The sequence below is a fragment of the Macadamia integrifolia genome, unplaced genomic scaffold, assembly GCF_013358625.1.
Source record: "Macadamia integrifolia cultivar HAES 741 unplaced genomic scaffold, SCU_Mint_v3 scaffold_18A, whole genome shotgun sequence".
NCBI classification, from domain to species: domain Eukaryota; kingdom Viridiplantae; phylum Streptophyta; class Magnoliopsida; order Proteales; family Proteaceae; genus Macadamia; species Macadamia integrifolia.
In genome coordinates, this window is record NW_024870636.1 from 259,216 (window position 1) to 279,514 (window position 20,299).

The window sequence follows — 20,299 nt, forward strand, 5'->3', positions numbered from 1 at the left end:
AAAGAAGCTGTTAAAAATGGTCACAAATCCGGTAATTCGTTTAACAAAACCGGATGGACGGATATTATATCCCAGTTTGAGAATTCTTTAAAGCATAAAGTTGGGAGAGAACAGTTACGCAACAAGATGAACAAGTTGAAAGCAGAGCACCAACAATTCAAGAAACTCCTTGACACAACTGGATCTAGGTGGAACTCAGTGACAAAATCAGTCACAGTTGATGATGAGTCCGTATGGGATAGGGCAATACAGGTACAATAAAGTTCACTAGCTACTTGAATTATTTCAAAATTAGAGTGTATAAGTAGTACATCTGATTTATGTGATGATTGTTTACACAGGCAAATCCCATGTGGACGAAATACAAGAATCATGGGTTATACTACTAGCCAAATTTGAGCATGATATTTGGGGATGCCTATGCAAGAGGAAACTTGGGGGTTGACAACGCTGAAGATTTGGATGAACCCGAATATGACAATGCCATTGTTATTGAGCATGTACTTGAGACCCCTACTACCCCGGTGCATTTAGGCGTGGATGACCACTTCCAGTAGGATACTATTACCCAAACCACCGTAAAGCGAAATCTTGATAGGACACCCACGACATGAAGGAAAAGGAGCGCCACTGCAGGACACTCCCACGTCCAAGACTTGTATGGGAAGTACCTAACTATGACAATTGAGAAAGCATCGAGTACTTTTGCTACATCTCCTGTTTGTGGTGGGGAATGTTCATCTCATCCTCGAGATTTCAGCGTCAGTGCGTGTGAGGCTGTATTGTCCTCCATACCAGATCTGTCAAAGGAGACGTACTTAAAGGTTGCCAGTCGTATCTATGCTGATCCAAGTTGGAGGGAGTTGTTTGTCTATGTGGATCCTATCAAGAGGACTTGGCTTTTAGATGCGTTGGTTTAGGGGAATGGGGCCTTTATTTGATTCTAGTCAGATACAGTATGATGGTTGTGTTAAAGTTACTTTGGATATATCTTTTTTTTTTTCTGAACAATACTTTGGATGATGTGTACTTTTGTTTTTTAGATACTTTATGTGTGCTGTTGAACATGGATTTTTGTTAAACAGTTTGTTAGAAGAGTGTTATGCAATAATTTGTTTGAAATTGATAAGTAGTTGTCAATTTGTTGTAGTTATCTCAAATGCATTAGGTCACACTTCAAGCGATGAAGAAGATATGATCCTTCATATTGGTTTGGAACTGCCGAGACAGTCCATATATACTAGGGAACCATGTAGGGATAGTATATTGCAGGGGGCTGTCATGATGCATGAGGTCTTGAATGGACATGCCAACCGATATTATGAAAAATTTAGGATGGAGCATCATGTCTTCCTAAACCTATGTGATTATGTTAGACATAGGGGCTGGTTGAAAGACACGACCAACATCCGAGTGAATGAACAGCTTGGAATCTTCCTTTGGATTGTTGCAAGGGGTTCAAGTAATAGCGACACCCAAAATGTGTTCAACCACTCAGGAGAAACAGTTAGTCGGACATTTAAGGTTGTCTTAACTGCAATGCGTCGTCTGGCCAAGGAGAAAATTAGACCATCAGATGTCACTAGGATACCGGAGGAGATTGCAATCAAACCCAAATACTACCCTTTCTTCAAGGTATATTTGAAATATGATACATGTTTATAGTATGATATTTACGAATATTAATATTGTCAGTTGCAGTGACCATTTAATTGTCAATATGTCATAGAACTGTATTGGTGCCATAGATGGTACTCACGTCCACGTGATAGTCCTAAGAGAAGATCAAACTCGATATAGGAATCGGAAGGGGATCACAACTCAAAATGCGATGTGTGTGCATGTTCATTTGACATGCAATTCACATATGTGTATGCGGGATGAGAAGGTAGTGCGAATGATTGTCAAGTCCTTGAACAGGCAAGGAGTGATTCTGGTTTGAATTTTCCACATCCACCTCCAGGTATAAGTATCATTTTATTTAATTTTACATAGTATATTAGATTTTCATTATAGGTCATAAGTAATAATATATATTTAAATTCTCGCTTATAGGAAAGTAATCTTGTCGACTCTGGGTATGCTAGCCAAACTGGTTTTTTGACACCATTTAGGGGTGAGAGATACCATCTACCAGACTACAAAGGGCCAAGAAGATCTCCAAAAATAGCAAAAGAATTGTTCAATTACAGACATTCATCTCTTTGGAATGTCATTGAACGTACATTTGGGGTATTGAAGAAAAAATTTCAGATTTAAAGCAAATGCATGGGTTCACAGTGAAAGATCAGGCATCAATAGTAATTGCATGTTGTGGGCTTCACAACTTTATTAGAGAAGAGCATATTGTTGATGGTGAATTCGTTCAAATGAACAAAGATGAAGAAGTTCCTGAAGATGAATTGAATCCCTCACATCAAGATTATGATCTTTCTACAACACAAACAAGTCAACGAAATAAGGGAAAAGATATGAATGCCATTAGAGTAAGAATTGCAAATGCAATGGCTAGATAACAAGGAATCCCTGAAATAGTTGAGAACTAAAATAGATAGTTATTTGGAGAAAGTTCTTACTAAGTTGGTTAGATTGGTGTTTACATTTATGTAGTCATAACTTTTTTATATTCCATTTACGATTATGGATTCAATTATGTGAAACTTTTTTTTATTCAAGTATGTCGTACATTTGATATATTATAATGAATGTCGTACATTTAGGATTATATTTCCTATATTTTTGCCTTGAGGCATTTTTATATATTGGATTAGGTATAACCCGAAATGATATTGAAATGATATATACAGATGACTTCTCCTATGCCTCCACCCGTGTTAGCAAATTGTGAAATTTGCAGAAAGAGTTGTACTAAATATACAACCAAGTCTGGTCAAAATATTGGAAGAGAATTTTTCAAGTGTCCAAATTCTTGTAATTTTTTCATGTGGGTGGACCGACTACATTTATATAGATGTGGTTAAGGTCAATGCAAAGTACGAGCTGTGACGAAAGGTCCAAACAAAGGACAGTATTTTTTATGTTGCCCAAACTCAACTGGGGTAATTTAATTCCACTATTGATCTTTACTAATAGGAAATTTTAGATTTTTTGACATTTATACCAAATTTCAATTACCCTAATCATATTTATTTATCAATATAGGCTGATAATCGTGGATGTGGTATGTTTGTATGGTTAAAAGATGAATCACATATCTCTACCATACAACCTACGTTATATTTGGAAATATCAACGTCAACAGCATCTACACAACCGTCCAATTCAAACGAGTATATGAACGGATATCTGGAAGGGTCAATTCAAGGGTTAGAAGACCAAAAAAATAAGTTGAAAAGACTTCCTCAATGCATTCAAGTCTTTGGACTTGAACAAAAAGTGAAGAATGTTTAATTTACACTTGAACAAGGCATTGATCTTTCTGTAATTTTTTTTATGGGTTGGAACCACTTTATTTATTTCGTAACTACTACTTTAATTTTGTCACTAAATCATTATCAATTTGTGATATTATTTTAATATAATGTATTTCTATAATTATGGTCTTATTTATGTAATTATTGACATTCATAAAAAAAAAAAAACGTTTCTAAAACAAGTTTAACCAAATTCCATAACTGTCGTTTTTCTGTTCTGAAACTGTTCCTGAAACAGATTCACCAAACACCCTTTTTTGGTTTAAAAACGGCGTTTCGAAACAGAAACTGAAATTTTCGTTTCTGACATGAAACGTCGTTTCTAGAACAGAAACGATACCAAACGCAGCCTTAGAGGCTTCAATCTCACTTTAAATAGTAGACAAGGATAAAACAAAGGAAGAAAGGAAGAAGATCGATAAGGAATTGATGGGGGATAGGGAATGCTATCTCAGCCTAGGTCTCTCACCCTCAACTCTCTCAGTTGATGAACAAACATATCTTAGGTCTAGGAGTAACCATTACTCACAAATAAACTTCATTAATTCTTTCTCTTAAATCCTTACAATGAGTGTCTTTAAATAGGCTGAGAAGCCTTTACAAAATAGGAAATAACCAACTAGGAAACTAACTCTCCCAAATTGACCTACTTGCTTGAAAAGAAATAACAACTACCTACCTTGATAAACAAATAAAAGGGAAATTAATTACTTAACAACTAAGTGATGTAGATTCTCATCATGGATTACATTACCACAGGAAGAAGAAGAGGCACAGTCAGCCATTGGACCAGCCTTTGGGCTGAGTTCGAACCATTCCTTGTGGCCCCTATGCTGGCCCATTGGCAGCATAGGTAGCCCCCTTTATTTTCCCTGTTTTAGTAGTTATTTACAGCTTCTAGAAGACCTTCAAGTTGCTCCATCGAACAGCAGTCACAGCTGTCCAGAATTCTCTATTTCTGTGTCTTGCGATTTTCTACAGCTGTATTGTTTTGTGTTTGCTTTTTGAATGGTCAAAGGTACTGTTACAAGGGAGGAGATAGCTTCTAGAAAGTCCCTAGTAGCTGTCCTTTTATTTCCTAAGTTAGAAGTTAGAGACTTAGAGTTGGTTTTTATCTTGCATTACTATCTATTTTTGCATTACTTTCTAATTTGAGTTTAAGCTTCTATTTTGTAATTTCAGACCTCTGTATAAAGAGATGTTGCTGTAGACACATTTTACAATTGAATGAATGAAAGTTACTGCAGTTATTGCTTGCTCCCTCTCTTGAGAATGGAAGACAAACAACTGAGATAGCTGTGGGCGAGATGCCCTGGCTGAGATAGCCATTGTCCCACCCACAACTACCCATCTTCTTCTCTTTTTCTCTGCTTTCTTAGTTTCTCTTTATTTGTGCTTGTGAGAGTGAGGCTTATGAGTGTTTTGAAGCATCGATTAAAGGTACAGCAGCATCCATAGTTGCAGAACAACGAAAAGCCACAAATCAGCCATTGGTTTCTCAGAAGTTAGGGTTTTGAGGAGAATCGACAAGGCCTGTTTCTCAACTTCTGTCCAGCACTTTTGAAGACCCTTTGGAGGGATCAAGGGCCACCCAAGTTGGACACTTGACTAGAGTTTCAGCCCCTGCTGGGCTGTCAAACTCCAACCACAGAATTTCTCCCTGCTTCTGACGGACACCCAGCTTTGCCTGGGATTGCTAGCTGGGGGTGTTGTTGCTGAACTATTTTCCTGCTGTAAGGAATTTTCAGCATTATTTCTGGTTATTTCTTGACAGGTTTGACTATCCTTTTGGTCCTATTTTCTTGCTTCTATAAAGACTGATTTCTGAGGGTTCAGATTTGAATTGGTTTGGGCTATTTAACTATTGTGAGTTTGTTTACCTGGCGTAAACCTACTTCTACATTACTAAGCTAATACAAAAAGGAAATAAATCTCTATGTCCCTAAAAGGAAACAAATCTTTTAGCAATTGTCTATTCATTGTAGCTCATTGTTCAAGACATCAAAACAATAAAGGAAAATAGAAACTAGTATTAGCAGCATCTCATCCGAGCCAGCTGTCAATATTGGACCCCAAGGCACTGCTCACGTGAAAAGTACCTACGTGAACAGTATCAGCAATTTGGCTGGCCCGTTTGGAGAAAAATGTCTGGTTCAATGAATGAAACTGAACCAGATCGGAACCAAAATTGAGTCAGCATTCAACTCTCCTTTTGACAGCTCGATCTACATCATGATGTTCGCATTTTGAATTAACAGTTCCATAATTCATAACTGTTATTTTAGTATTCTATTATCCTTAGAATTTTGTTCGGAAAACTATAATGAAAACAACTTGTTGATTTTAGTGTCCACCTTCTCAAGGCCATCATGATAATAAGAAAACAAACTAAACAGGGCATACCTTGAATAAGATTATCTTGCTTGAGGAAAATCTCTCGGAGCCTACTTTGACCACAAGGATTGTATTTGAGATTGAACTTATCAAAACGATGAAATGTACTCTTGTCAGCATGGACATCCAGCAGATCTACATTAAGGTCATACCTGCTCCAAAGAAAAGGCAGAAAAGTTTCAAAAATATAACAATTTAACATAACGAACGGGAGTTCATCAAAGAATAAAGGATAATGTCATCATACCCAGTCAAATCCAAACTCTCAAAAACTTCTTTCAATGTCAGATATGTCCCATCTCGGAATATTACGACCTGACCAAAAATAATGGGACATTGCAGGGCCTCAGTTTAATAACAGTGCAGCTTTGCTTCAAATCCAAACAAAGATATGCTTAATGCTCGTATGTGGAGTGCCTTGAATTCAGTTATCATCAAAGTGCAAGAGAAAGTTACTTGCCTCAAGAGAGTAATGAGTTCACAACTATTTAGTCCTAAAGTACAATGCAAGGATAAAGTATTACAATCACCATCACAAGGAAATGTTGTTCATTACCTCATCAGGCTCTTTCCTCAACTTTGACTTAATAAACCTCAGAAGATGCTTCTGGTTCATGCAAGCTGAGTGATGAACATGAGTGTCGACTTTCCTGACATTATAGAAGTCCCTATGTGGTGCACTTTTCTGAGCAAGAAATTCTCTATCCGCATTAAGCATCAAATGAAGGTTGAATTTCTGGACACAGAGAATGATGAATAAAATCGTATATAACATCAACAACATTGGATCAGAGTCATTTCAAGTAACCAAGAACTTAAAAAATTAGGGGGGGGGGGGGGGGAATTAGCAGAGAAGTAATTACTTGTTCTAGAAGACCTAATCGATGGTGACACAAGGTTCGAATGTTCCCTGCAGCAATTATTCGTAGGATGTGATGCAGACCGGTAAAAAATGTTGTTGCATCAACAACAGGAAAAAGCTTCTCCGCCGCTGAAAAGGAAAGAATTAAGCATGGTAAAAAAATCCCAAAAGGCACTCCTGAATCACTAACAGTAATTAATACACATGAAAAGATTGGGCAGCATCTTACAATCTTTATTTGCATAGACATGAATAACGCCATCTTCCATCTGAAAATAATGCTGGAGGGGGGGGGACTAACTAATAAGAATAACAAATTCTAATTCCAAATTAGATGGAAATACAATAACGCATCATTTATGAGGTTTCAACAAATTAAGATAAACTTACATCAGTTTTTTCCTCAGATGTAACAGCAAATGGATTTGGATTAGGCTTTGGTGTGCTGGGATCAGTGATAACTTCTTTCTCCCAAGGAGCAACTGCTTCCCTGAACACATAACTTTCTCGCAACTCAAGGCATTCTTGAAGTACCAGGTAGGCCTCCGCTTCATCAGGGGATGGAACCTCTAATATCGATAACAATTAAAAAAAAAAAATTACTTCCCTCTGACAAAAAATAAATAAATAAATAAATCTCTGAAAGATTTCATTTCTGAAGTAGCCTGATTTCAAGATGTAGAAATAGAAGGGACATTAAGGCATTTTGAGAAAAAATAATAATTTTAGAGAGGGTTTTGATAACATGGTGGACGGAGACAAGGCAACTATTATTTCCGTTATCAGACACAATAAGTTTCTGGCTTCACTGATGAACTGCTCATTGCCTTGTTCCATTGGAACCCTAGGACAGAAAATGAGATGGCAAATCAGTTGGCTAGGCAAAGGGGTGGACAGATTGAGTTGGCACTTTTGAAATTCTTTACCTTTCGATGACTAGTCACCAGTCTTTGTATGTACTTTCATCTAGGGACGCTTTGGGTGATGATGCTTCATCTGTTTGTGTAATGTTCTCTAATTTGATTTTCATCAATAAAATTGCTATTATATACTGGGAGAAGGTGTCCGGAACTATTTGTCCGGTTGTCCCATAGGCTTCAATAGGCTGAAAAGAGCAAAAAATATCTCTGCTCGTAGAGTGGGATTCAAAGAAAGCCTATAACATTATTTTGAGGATCAATATTAGATCTCAATCACCAATGCCTCTTCTACCTTATTTTCTATTTTCCTATTTGTTTTTTTTACTCAATACTTTTGTGCTACACAGCTGGTGAAACAGCTTCTGTACACTCAAGTCAAATAAAAAGTAAACAAAATCCCCTTTCAGTTACAAAACATAGAATAGTCAACATTTTGCAGGGGCACAGACATATAAAAACAGGTGGAGAATTCAATTTTCAAATACCCTACAGTTTCCTATTAAGACTTCAGAGGTTTCTGTAATTTGAGAAAGAGAACAAAGGATACTCCTCCCACCCCTCCCCCAAAAAATGAAATAGAAAGAGAGTTATCATTACCAGTTGGGTTAATTTTAAGTCGCACAAAAGTTTCCTGTTCTGGCTCTTTCCGCAGAATATCAGCTGCCACAGGGTCAGGCTGCACACCATGCAGGTCACCAGACACACTATGGGATCGAATCATGCTGGCAGCTATAGGCTTCTGCTCAGTATTAGCATTCAGGTGATCTGACAGATTTTGACCCTGTTCATGGAAGGTTTAAGTACAATCTCATTAGTTCATAAGGACATACAATAAAGATAAGAACTGTGAGAATATGTTATACTACATACATAAACAGACAAACCAGGCAGGTAATGTAATGAGAAACTACTAAAAAAATCAACATCCATTATGTTGCCAATGTAGGAAATCATGTCCTCCCATGTGCTGGAGGGATCCATCAGTGTCCCCACCTTTCAGGGACAAGATGATCTATTTTTTACTTGCCCTCGTTGATGGCTACACTTGTAACTTATTTTTGGTTGCCTCTGCTCTATTTTCATATCCTTCTCCATACAAATCTTAACAAGCCAATGTGGCAGCTGTGAAATCCTGTCAGAATGTTCCATTGAAGTCACAATTGCCACCCCCTTGTTATGATGTTCCATTATATTGGAGCCGTTTACAGCCAAACACCAGTTTCATACTTCCCTAAAGAGATGACTAAATGATCTCAATATATTAGTGTTGAACTCAGGCCATCACTGAGAGGGATATGAATCAGTGACACAAGTCTCAAAAAAACTTCTCGTCACTTCGGCGAATCTCACACGTTGAGCTGACACACATTCACCACATCCATATTCAGAGCACAAAGAGCAACAACAACAACAAAAAACTCAGCCTTATCCCAACATAATGGGGTCGGGTAGATGGATCCAATAAAAAAGGCAACAAAATAGGAAAAAAGTCCACATAGAGTTGGGGAGGGGAGAAATGAAAGGATGAAAGATGACAGTAAGAGGAAATGATGCAGATTAATAGCCAAACTATGCTTGTTTTATTAGGAATAAGCCTAGGTTTGGGTTCCATACATGTTGGGCCTTTGATCCCATGTGTTTTAAGTGTAATTGACCACTTTTATGGATCTAAAGGGGGGGCTCTAAGATTGAGTACGGGATTACTAGTTAGTTTCCCTTTTAGTTGGGTTTGATTTGAGTTATATTTGTTTCCTTAGGAGTCAAGTTATTAATTGTTAGTTTCCTTTTTCATTTTTTAGTAACTACTGTATTAGAAGAATATTTGGTTTCCTTTTTGAGGAACCTTCTACTTTGTAATTCCCTCCCCCATCATTATTATAAATAAAGGAGAGCTCTCATTACTGGAGCCACGATTTTAAAAACAAAAAAAAAACTCTGCTGCTGCTGCAATGTCTCTGCTGAGATGCTTCTTGTGTTTGATCAAGAACAATGGGGCTGGCGTTTGATCTGGTCAACACTTTGTGGTGAGAAGCCTAGGTGGTTCTACAAGTGTTTTCTTATTCTTCTTTCAAGTATTTTCAAACTCTATTTTCAAGGATCTGCTGCTGCTAATCGACTCAGGTATTACTCTTCATATTTTGCCCAGAAAACCGCCCTTTTCTGTGCAATCGGCCCTGTCTCCTGTAGTTGCTAGAGGCCTCTGTTAAGGCTGATATTCTAGTAGATTGTTCTTCCCCACCAAGGTGAAACTCGATCCAATTTATGGGCCATTCTGACCAGCCGATTGGAAGCTACATAAAATCTCTTGGTTTTGTCTTCTAGTGATCTCTCTTGGCCAGAACTGTGATCGATTGGACTGGTTTGATTCTTGCTGTTGTGTTAAACTTTGGTTCATGGATTACAGTTGTTTTGAATCCCATTGAACTACTTTCAGTCCCTAGTTTAGTTCAAAAGGTTTTGCTGCTGGTTTGACCTGATTAGTACTGCCATATTGAAGTCCATAGTCTGTTGGACTATCTTATATTATTCTAATTTTTTGTTATGTTCTTGGGTTGGTTATAGTTGTTCTTAGATTAAAAGATCCTGAAGCTGAGACTTGGTTAGACCCCTTATGTGTTCTTCAAAAGTAGGTTGCTCTACAGGAACCCTCTGTGGTGCTCTCCGATTAGGGATAGGTCTCCTGTTAGCCAACTGAGTAGTTACATTCAATGGGCCTTCCACTTCAGGTGGTGTATGAGAGCCACGGGTAGGTTGGGTCTCCACAGTCAATAACCTTTCATTCATAACTTGTTGTTTAGTCCGCAAGGCTTACTGTTCAGCCTTCAGTTCAACTTTCATATTCTGTAGCATCTCCATAATAGTAGCTAAGGTGGGAGTGTTGTTCTCAGCCATCCTTTGATACCACTTGATGTAGACTAGGATAAGGGTCTAACAAAGTCTCAGCTTCAGGATATTTTAATCTAAGAACAACCATAACCAACCAACAACATAACAAAAAATTAGAATAATATAAGATAGTCCAGCAAGTAATCGACTTCAATATAGCAGTACTAATCAGGTCAAACCAGCAGCAAAACCTTTAGAACTAAACCAGGGACTGAAAGTAGTTCAATGGGATTCAAAACAACTGTGATCCATGAACCAAAGTCTAACACAACAGCAAGAGTCAAACCAGTCCAATCGATCTCAGTTCTGGCCAAGACAGATCACTAGAAGACAAAACCAAGAGATTTTATGTAGCTTCCAATCGGTTGGTCAGAATGGCCCATAAATTGGATTGAGTTTCACCCTGATGGGGAAGAACAATCTACTAGAATATCAGCCTTAACAGAGGTCTCTAGCACTTACAGAAGGCAGGGCCGATTGCACAAAAAAGCGCAGTTTTCTAGGCAGAATATGAAGAGTAATACCTGAGTCAATTAGCAGCAGCACATCCTTGAAAACAGAGCTTGAAAATACTTGAAAGAAGAATAAGAAAACACTTGTAGAACCACCCAGGGTTCTCACCGCAAGGCGTCGACCAGATCAAACACCAGCCCCATTGTTCTTGATCAAACACAAGAAGCATCTCAGCAAAGACATTGCAGCAACAGCAGCAGAGTTTTTTTTGTTCTTAAAATCGTGGCTCCAGTAATGAAGGCTCTCCTTTATTTATAATAATGATGGGGGAGGGAATTACAAAGTAGAAGGTTCCTTAAAAAGGAAACCAAATATTCTCCTAATACAGTAGTTACTAAAAACTGAAATTATAAACTAGTTGAAAAAGGAAACTAACTACTAATGACTTGACTCAATTAATAACTTGACTCCTAAGGAAACAAATATAACTCAAATCAAACCCAACTAAAAAGGAAACTAATGAAAAAGAAAACTAACTGGTAAGCCCGTATTCAATCTTAGAGCCCCCCATTTAGACCCATAAAAGTGGTTTATTACACTCAAAACACATGGGATCAAAGGCCCAACATGTATAGAACCCAACCCTAGGCTTATTCCTAATAAAACAAGCCTACTTTGGTTATTAATCTACATCAGGAAAGAGGCACAGCCCACACACGTCAAAAGAAGCTCAGCTACTTGGGTCGGCAATATGGATCCTTGCCCTCCAATAGGCTCTATCCAGGGTCATACTTGGGACAAGACCGAGACTATGTATGTCATTCCTCACCACTTCAGCTATGGTCATTCTTGGCCTGCCCCTAGCTTTCTTAGCTCCTTCAATCTGAATCAAGTCACTCTTCCTTACAGGGCCGTCCTTAGGCATCCCTTGAACATGACCATACCACTTTAATCGGCATTCACGGAGCTTGTCGTTAATGGGGGCAACTCCCAAACCAGCTCTACTATGTTCATTCCTTACTTTATCCTTCCTAGTTATCTTGCACATCCATCTTAACATCCTCATCTCAGCTACACATAGCTTCTCTATTTGACATTTCTACTATACAACATGGTCACACAACAGTCCTATAGAATTTTCCCTTGAGCTTCAAAGGGATAAGCCGGTCACAGAACACTCCGAAAGCACCTCTCCACTTCATCCATTCCACTTTGATTATATGTAGAACACAATCCTCTATGTCAACTTTTTTATTTATGGTTAACCCCATATATTTAAAGTAGTCACGTTGTGGAATTTCTCTCTCCTCAATTTTTACCAAATCGTTATGCATCATGGAATGGCTAAAATTACACATCATATACTCCGTCTTCGATCTACTAATCATAAAACCTTTTGTTTCCAAGGTTGATCTCCATAGCTCCTTAGAGTTAATTCCTGCTTTATTCTCAGTAAGACAATGTCATCGGCGAATAGCCGAAGAGCATACACTAGGAGACCTCGTCAAGGATGCTCTTGGTTAACTCATCCATGATAAGTCAAAATAAATAGGGGCTTTACATTGATCCTTGGTGTAACCCAGTTATAACTAAAAATTCTTTGTCTTGGCCTCTCACAGATCTCACGCTAGTCACCACACCTTCATACATGTCCTGAATTATATCCACATATGTACTCAACACCTCTCTCTTTACTAGGACATGCCGAATTAAATCTCTAGGAACTCTGTCGTATGTTTTTTCTAAGTCAATAAAGACCATGTGGAGATCCTTCTTGTGGGCAAACCACAAAGACATCCACAACACAAAGTATCTGTGTTTTGCCAGTGTAGCTACGTCCACGATGCAAACGACCATTTGGGCTACAACCCGAATCCAGCCTAAGTATAATGCACAATACAAATTGCTTTTAGTGACATCCACTGCAAAGAGCACCAACCCCCAATTTGTGGGGCACCCACCACAAAGGAGCACCAACAGCACCAAACCCCTAGATTTATGTAGCACCCAATACAAAGGAGCACCAACCCCCAACTTTATGTGGCACCCACCACAGAGGAGTTACAGCCCCTGTGTCAAGCATCCATTTGATAGCTTACAATAACAGTGTGGTACAATCAAATGGCATATGCAAATGCCCCCAACAAGCTCCAAACAATGATTGGCATTTCATCAAACAAGGATTTTCTCCTATAGTCTTAAGACACATACAAATATGTGAATGTACACAAAGAGATTACCTACAACAAGGATTTTCTCCTAGTTTCCCATTCCCAAGCTTCACCTCAACACATGTAGGGCTTCAAAACACCTTTCTTGATCAAACTAAACCCTTCTTGTGCCTTCTCCACAAGCCCTAGGTTTGTTGAGGGGCTCATATCGTCTTCTCTTCACAACCCTTGATGTTCTCTTGCAATGCTTGAAGAATCCCTCTCAATAGTACACAATCAATGAACAATGTAGGGGCAATCTTCTAGGGCTTTCACCTTGCAGCTATTTCTCTTCTCTCAAGTGGGGTGTGTTCTTCTTTTTCTCATATGCATGTAAACCTTTTTATAAGCAAAAGACATTTTGGAAGCAATAAAACATGTGCCCTTAGTCGACCTTCAGTGGCCTTGGATTGACACCCATTGAGGCTTAGTCGACATTGACCAAGGGTCGACCAAGGCCCAGGCGGCGTTGATTGTGGCACATTGATGGTCGACCTGGGTGTACTCATGGTTGATACCCTCAGTGCTGCCAAGCTCCTTTTCTCTTCTCTTCCGCTTGCAACTCTCTTCTTCACACTAGCCACTCTCCATTTGTACATAGGCCAAAGTACGGGTGAGTGTGTTGGCCAGCTGAATGTGTTGACAACAATGACAACAAGCATGGTGCACTTTGCTTAAAAATCGGTTAATCTGCACCACTCTCATCATCAATGTAGTCTCGATGTATCACAACCGTATATCACAAACCCTCTCATGCTTTCCTTGCTAGATGATTCAATTAATTTTAGTATAAATCAATTGTACCATAAATCTTCAAATGGCAAGATTCATCTTGAGAAAGGAGAAAATATAAAGAACAATGCCATTAAAGGGTCTATCCAGCATGAATGCTCTATGCTTGAATAAGATCCATTACAAAATACTGATCTCCATGATCTATTCTTCTTCATTAGTTGATCAAGCTGGTTCAAAACTTCCCTATGAAAGCCTGTCACAATCCTTCCACCAAGGTACCAAGTATCGATATGCATTGACCGTATTGGTCTGACACGTATCGATTGTATTGGTCCAATAAATATCGAATTTTGGCCTTTCGATATGATACACCACAAAAACATGGGAGAAAAACAGGAAGGCATGTGAATCAAAATGAACCGTATCGGTCGATATGACTAGATATGGGTTGATATAGATTGATACACAACCGCTGTATTAATAGGTTGATACACAAAAACTGTATTGAGACACCGCACACATTGCCGTGCTTTGTTTCTAGCTTAAGTTTTAGGCTGAGAAGAATTTCTCAGATTCAGCCGATTCTGCTTGGATCATCCCAAGACTTTGTGGGTTGTGTCTCTACCCTAGGGTGACCAAGGGTGTAGAATTTGAAGTGGAAAGACTATGCTAGGAGATCTGAATTGAGTTTCAGACCTGAGTTTTCTAATGCCTCTAGGTTGTTATTCTATGAATTACTATTAATTTATTGGTTGCCTTTTTAGGTTTATCTATTGATCCCAGGACGACTAGAAGTGGAGAAGCTATTCCTAAATTTTGAAGTTGATTAGTTAGTAAGGTTGGGTTGGGTTCTGGACAAAATTTCTATGACTGGTTGTTTTGGTTGCGAAATTTCATTTATTTACAATTAAGGACAGCATTATATATATTTGTTTAAAAGCTCACCTACTCCAAGTTATTTATAAATCATCCCCTATTTTGAAGTCTAATTTCAGAAAGCCCCTCCTCTTCAAGAATATTTATTTAATCACCCCAGATTCTGTTCATACTTTTCTTAAAGGATCTAGAAATTCAACGAAATTATAGAATTCCCAAGGGTTTTATGTCATCTGTTGTATAGATATTTTTTTTTTTTTTTTTTTTTAAACCTCCAATTGGAATTTCTGTTGTACACTTTTTAATTAGGGATAATTTCTAAAAAACTAATAAAATATGAAAATATGGAAAATATTACATTTCTATGGTTAGATATAAAATTGGTTGAATTTTTATATGTTGTCAGTCTTGCATTGATCTATGACTTGGGTGAATCCCATAAATATTTAGAAATTCTTGAATATTTTATTTTTCATTCTAATTCATAAAATTAACAAATAGTATAATAAGGGAAAAAATTTAGTCTGTTTCTCAAATGGTCTAATATATATATTTTTTTAAATGTCAATAGATAATTTATGATACTCTTGATTGATTTGTGAGTGTTTTAATTGTTCTCAATCCCTCAAATTTTTATGTATTGTTTGAAAAAAAAAACATAAATTTGCCCTTTCTATGATCTTCAAATGATCTGGAAAAAAAAGAAGAAGAAGTTCATGTGCTTAGTAAGCTTTGCATGTTTGATGTTTCCATTTATATCTCAAGTGTATCCAACATGTCTTAGTGTCTCTCGATATGTCTGATACGCTGCCTGCTACTGATACTCGATACCTTGCCAGCTGCATAACCAAAACCTAGTCCGTAAATAGCTTTTCTGGTGAAATGTATATTATAGAATATATGGGTGATACAAAGAAAGAACTCAGGTTGCTGGCCTGTCAATTGAAATTGAGGTTGGATTGACTCTTGCCTCTGCACATCCACCTTCCTTGTGACCATTCAAAAGAATCATTTATCAATTATTGGAGCTCCTGCTAGTGTTTGCACAACAAGTCTTTCAGACCAAAAGCATAGGAGAGTGAAATTTAACAGACTATTTAACAAAATGAAACCCATGTGATGAACTTCACAGAAAAGCACTTTAGAGGGAAAATGTAATCTCTAATAAAAGGGTGTCTAGGGGTTTCCAGTTTCTAATGTCTAGAGAGCTGTAAAGAGAAAGAAGTATCTCTCAGGGAGAGAGCCTCAAAGTCAAATCAAGTTCCACTTTAAGCAGGGAACTAAGAAACAATCAGAAAAGAACATGGGGAGGTTTTCAAATCCCTGGGATTCTGTCCAGTGGAGAAAATTTGTAAGTGAGGAATAAAAAACTTGAAAGGAAAGGATCCAAGTTATTTTTTTCTTACTTTAGAAGTTTGGGTCTATTTTCACAATTTCTTTATTTGTTAAACAGCCAGATCACGTAGATTAATTTATTATTGAAGTCACAAGTCAGCTAGGGTCATGTCCTGGTAATTTTATGAATATTGAATAATTTCCACACATTTCTTTGTACACCGTTTAAAATTAGGAGTTAGCCAAAGAGGAAGTTCTATTCATTTATTTATTTGGGTTGGGTCAATATTTATGATTTTCCAAATCACCTTCTGGAAAGAAAATGCCTACTTCCATTTTCTGTTTTTACTTAAACAAGGGCATTAGTTGTCATTACACACACATGGGCCAAGCTCCCTGCATTACTGAAAAATAAAAAAATAGCAAAAATGCAATATGTTTCTTAAGAGCTGGGAGAATAGGATTCCCAACATGTACGTGTGTATACAAGAGATAACCATGCACAAAGCCAAGATAACCATGCACAAAGCCACATGCATGATGAACTTACAGCATCTCCATTAGCATGCAAATAGCTATTGTCCAGTTTAGAATTGTCAGTCAAGTTATCCTCTTCATCGGATCCTTCTATGCTCTCAAAAGCACTAGCACTAGCAACAGGAGACTTGGGAGAAGTCGGTCTCATAATATGTGCACCTCTCTTAATTGAGCTTGCTCGTCCAGCAGATTGTCCTGAAACGGTAATTGTTCTAATGTAAATCCACAACTAGGCCATGACAACAAACAAATCCAAAAGATTTTCAAGAAGATGAATATGGATCATTTCTTTCATAAGTAAAGGAACTTTGCTCAAAACAAGGGTAAGGAACCTCAATAGATTCCTCATTTTTCTTTACAAGGGCAAACAACAAAGTATTACCAGTAAGTACAATTTCTTGAAAGCATCGGGATAATAGCTGTTAGTTAATGCTGACCAGTCAACCATTTAGAAAGGCATTGGCTCAAAGATGCACTCATAATGCCATTTGTATAATCTACATGTCCTAATCAACCCATTCTGATTTACAATGCTAGCCACACAACTTAGGAAATTTTAGTACACCAAATGAAAGGTAGAAAAGGATCAAATCATTTTGCACCATGTGAGAGTAATAAATATATGCTACAGCTAAATTTTGTCAAGGGAAAACTCCATGGCAATGTCTACAATGTTTCTTGTTCTTAAAGTAACATAATACATGGATTAGTATGGAATGACACTTGTTCTCGTAACCCCAAACTGCGGTAGCATAAAGGACATGATCTACTCTACTGAATATTGAGCAGGAATAGTTTTGAACTTCAGTTTGCAACACAAAAGAACTCAGTCCTCCAAGATGTAGCTATTGGTAAATCTCACTCATCTAAATGACAGAATTAAAGATGAACAAATTAAGAAGAGCAAGTAGTCAGAACACAATAATCATCAACAGAAGGAAAAAAATATGCCAAAGAGGGGGAAGTTAAGATTATGAGAAAGCAAAAAGATCAACAAGTCAAAAGAGGTGTGAAACTTTATTCACATACTGGAGTACTGCAGCAAACAAGCATCTGCTAAAACAAAGGTATAACCTATTGACTATTGTACAAGTAAGCTAGATAATATTTCAATGCTTTACCAGACATTTATACTAACAAAGCTTATTGCAACTACTGGGTTCAGCTACATGAATCCTGTTCTGCCAATCCAATTACCAATTCACACAGCACACTACCTACAGTGAATACAATCAGACCAAAATCCCCAAAAACAGATGCAGTCTCACCAGCCACCCCCTGGTTATCCAAAGCCTCCCACTTGCACCATATCACCCTTGATCAGTGTTACATTTACTGGTCTTTGTTGCACACACGCCAACTGTCTCAACCAACTATTCTCATTCTGCTGGTGATACTTCTAAGTTACCTGAATGCCACCATTTCTGATTTGCTACATATCCATCAACACAATGCTAAGTGTTTTTAGTTATTTCCACTCAGCTGCACAGGAACCAATTTCCCCTCTCCATCTCCATATCCCTGTGCTAAATCCTGAATCCATAATGGCTCCAAAATGAGAAGGAAGAAACTAAGTTCTTGGCGGAGTTTCTTAAGATCATGCAATTGGTTTTTCTAGGATGAAACGAATAGCAGGAACTTCAGACAATTCACTTTCATAAAACAAAAAAATGCTGCAAAATTCTAGGCAAACCAACTAAACTACATTCAATAAATAACATATAGAAAGGAAACCAGATAATATGAATGTTTAAATGAAAGAAGCCTAAAACCATTCCATTAAGCACATGTAGAACTTTTAAGATGATGATGGTCATAATGATAACTTCAATCGACCTCACAAGATAATATCAAACCCTTTGTAGAGTGAAACTGCCGACTTAACCAGAGTAAAATCCCTTTTTTCTTCTCATTATAGTGGCATGAAGTATTTCTCATGCTATATTTCTCCTAAGTGCTCAACATGGTAGACTTCCAAGAGAGAGAAACGAAAGGAGAACTGATGGATATAGGGCTCTGTCAAATCAATGTTTAGTGGTCTAAAGAAACGAGGGTTACAGAGAGCCAAGGATGATATGTAAAGCCAACACGATATTGCGAAATTCTCTCAGTCAGTTAATGCTGTATTTTCAAGCTAAACTCTACGCCTCTATCTGGTCTCTACCCTGTTGGCTCTACGCTGACAACAACTACATAGTGCAAAGATAACTGCTCCAATGCTCCGAACTAGATGAAAGGTCCCGCTCACAACTTCCAGTTGGTAAGCATTTGTTCTTTGAGAAGATCAATTTCCAAAAATCTTCAACCAAGTGACGAGAAACGAGCCATTTAATCGAATCTGACATAACTCGATCACTCTTCCAATCAATCTCTCCATATATAAAAACACAGCGGCGAATTCAGAAAGTCTGATACATTAGAAATGCTTAGAAACAACAAATGCAAACGATCCTACACCTTCCATTGATAACCATTAAAACGTCAAATTATGACGAAGCTTCGCTCCGGAGAGAAGTCCGACAGGTACACATACCTTCAGGCAGCGTGTGCAAACGAGGCAACCCTGCCGGAATCGGAAGATTCCGGTCATCAAAAGAAAGAGGACCGTTCCGCATCTCCTCCCCGTCACCATCAACAGAAGCAATCATCGTAACATCAGGCAACGAAGCCGAAGTCCGACGATAACCTGATCCCTTCCGCCGCGCATGGCTCCTTCGTTTCTCACCATACTTCCTGAAATGCTGAGGCGAGTCACCTCTCTCCACCGCCTCCTCATCACCATCTCCTCGCTCAACCGTCTTCGCAAATTCCAGCAACTGAGTGAGAGTTTTCCGATGCATGTAGTATGCCGACACCGCCACGAACGACGCTCCAACTAGCGCCGCCATGGCCAGATGCAGAGCATAAGCATCCATTTCTCTCCAACTCTAAATCACAAACACGCAGTCTCTGTCTCTCTCTCTCTCTCTCTTCCTCTGTATCTCTCTGTTCAATCTGGTCCGTGAGTGTAGACTTGAAACCCTAAACACTACGATGTTGAAGACAATGGGATTGAATGAAATGGCAAGAGAGCGAGAAGGCTCTCTGCATTATTTAGAAGAGCTCGCGAGGTCCGTTTTGAGTATTTATAGAGGAAAGTGGAAAGAGGAGAAGACATATTCGCTGCTGTGTTATCAGTCGACTTGCATCATCAGAATCCATCACCGTTTTCACTTTCTTTTTCTTTTTGTTTTTCTGAAGGTAAAACGATCGTTATGCTGCCATTGTACAGATTCTTTTATAAAATTTTCACATAAAAAATAATGGTACGTGGAAAGTAGATTTCCAAAAAGGTAATGCAGTGTGCTTTGCACAACGCGAAAGGCAATCACCACTCATAAGCGGGTAAGGTGAACATTTTCGTGGCCCTAGTGAAAATGTTGCCTAAAATAGTGACTCATGGTTTTGGGTATTGGTATCCACTCGTATCGGTTTTGCATGTTGCTGATCCCAAATCAGGGGTATTTTTGATACAGGCAATCTGATACCACGATATTGTAGATTTTCTATATGGCCAATACCCCATCCAATACGGTGCATTAAAACCATATAGTGAACCCAATTGGACCCACATGGATGATACCATCTTTTAATTTCTCATTGGTGCAACGTGTAAAT

The 20,299-nt window shown here is 38.2% G+C and overlaps 1 protein-coding gene across 1 annotated transcript in view; it reads right to left on the bottom strand.

Annotated features, from left to right (window-relative positions):
• The window catches only part of LOC122071123 (AMP deaminase), a 40,036-nt gene extending 20,180 nt beyond the window's left edge, over positions 1-19,856 (bottom strand). The window contains exons 1-9 of the mRNA XM_042635406.1: positions 19,176-19,856; positions 16,656-16,837; positions 8,208-8,391; positions 7,081-7,259; positions 6,920-6,971; positions 6,692-6,819; positions 6,385-6,564; positions 6,076-6,143; positions 5,838-5,980 (exon numbers count right to left, since the gene is read on the bottom strand). Of these exons, the coding sequence (XP_042491340.1) occupies positions 5,838-5,980; positions 6,076-6,143; positions 6,385-6,564; positions 6,692-6,819; positions 6,920-6,971; positions 7,081-7,259; positions 8,208-8,391; positions 16,656-16,837; positions 19,176-19,557 (1,498 nt within the window). The 5' untranslated portion in view covers positions 19,558-19,856. The remainder of the gene's footprint in view (positions 1-5,837; positions 5,981-6,075; positions 6,144-6,384; positions 6,565-6,691; positions 6,820-6,919; positions 6,972-7,080; positions 7,260-8,207; positions 8,392-16,655; positions 16,838-19,175) is intronic.
• Positions 19,857-20,299: the final 443 nt, after the last annotated feature.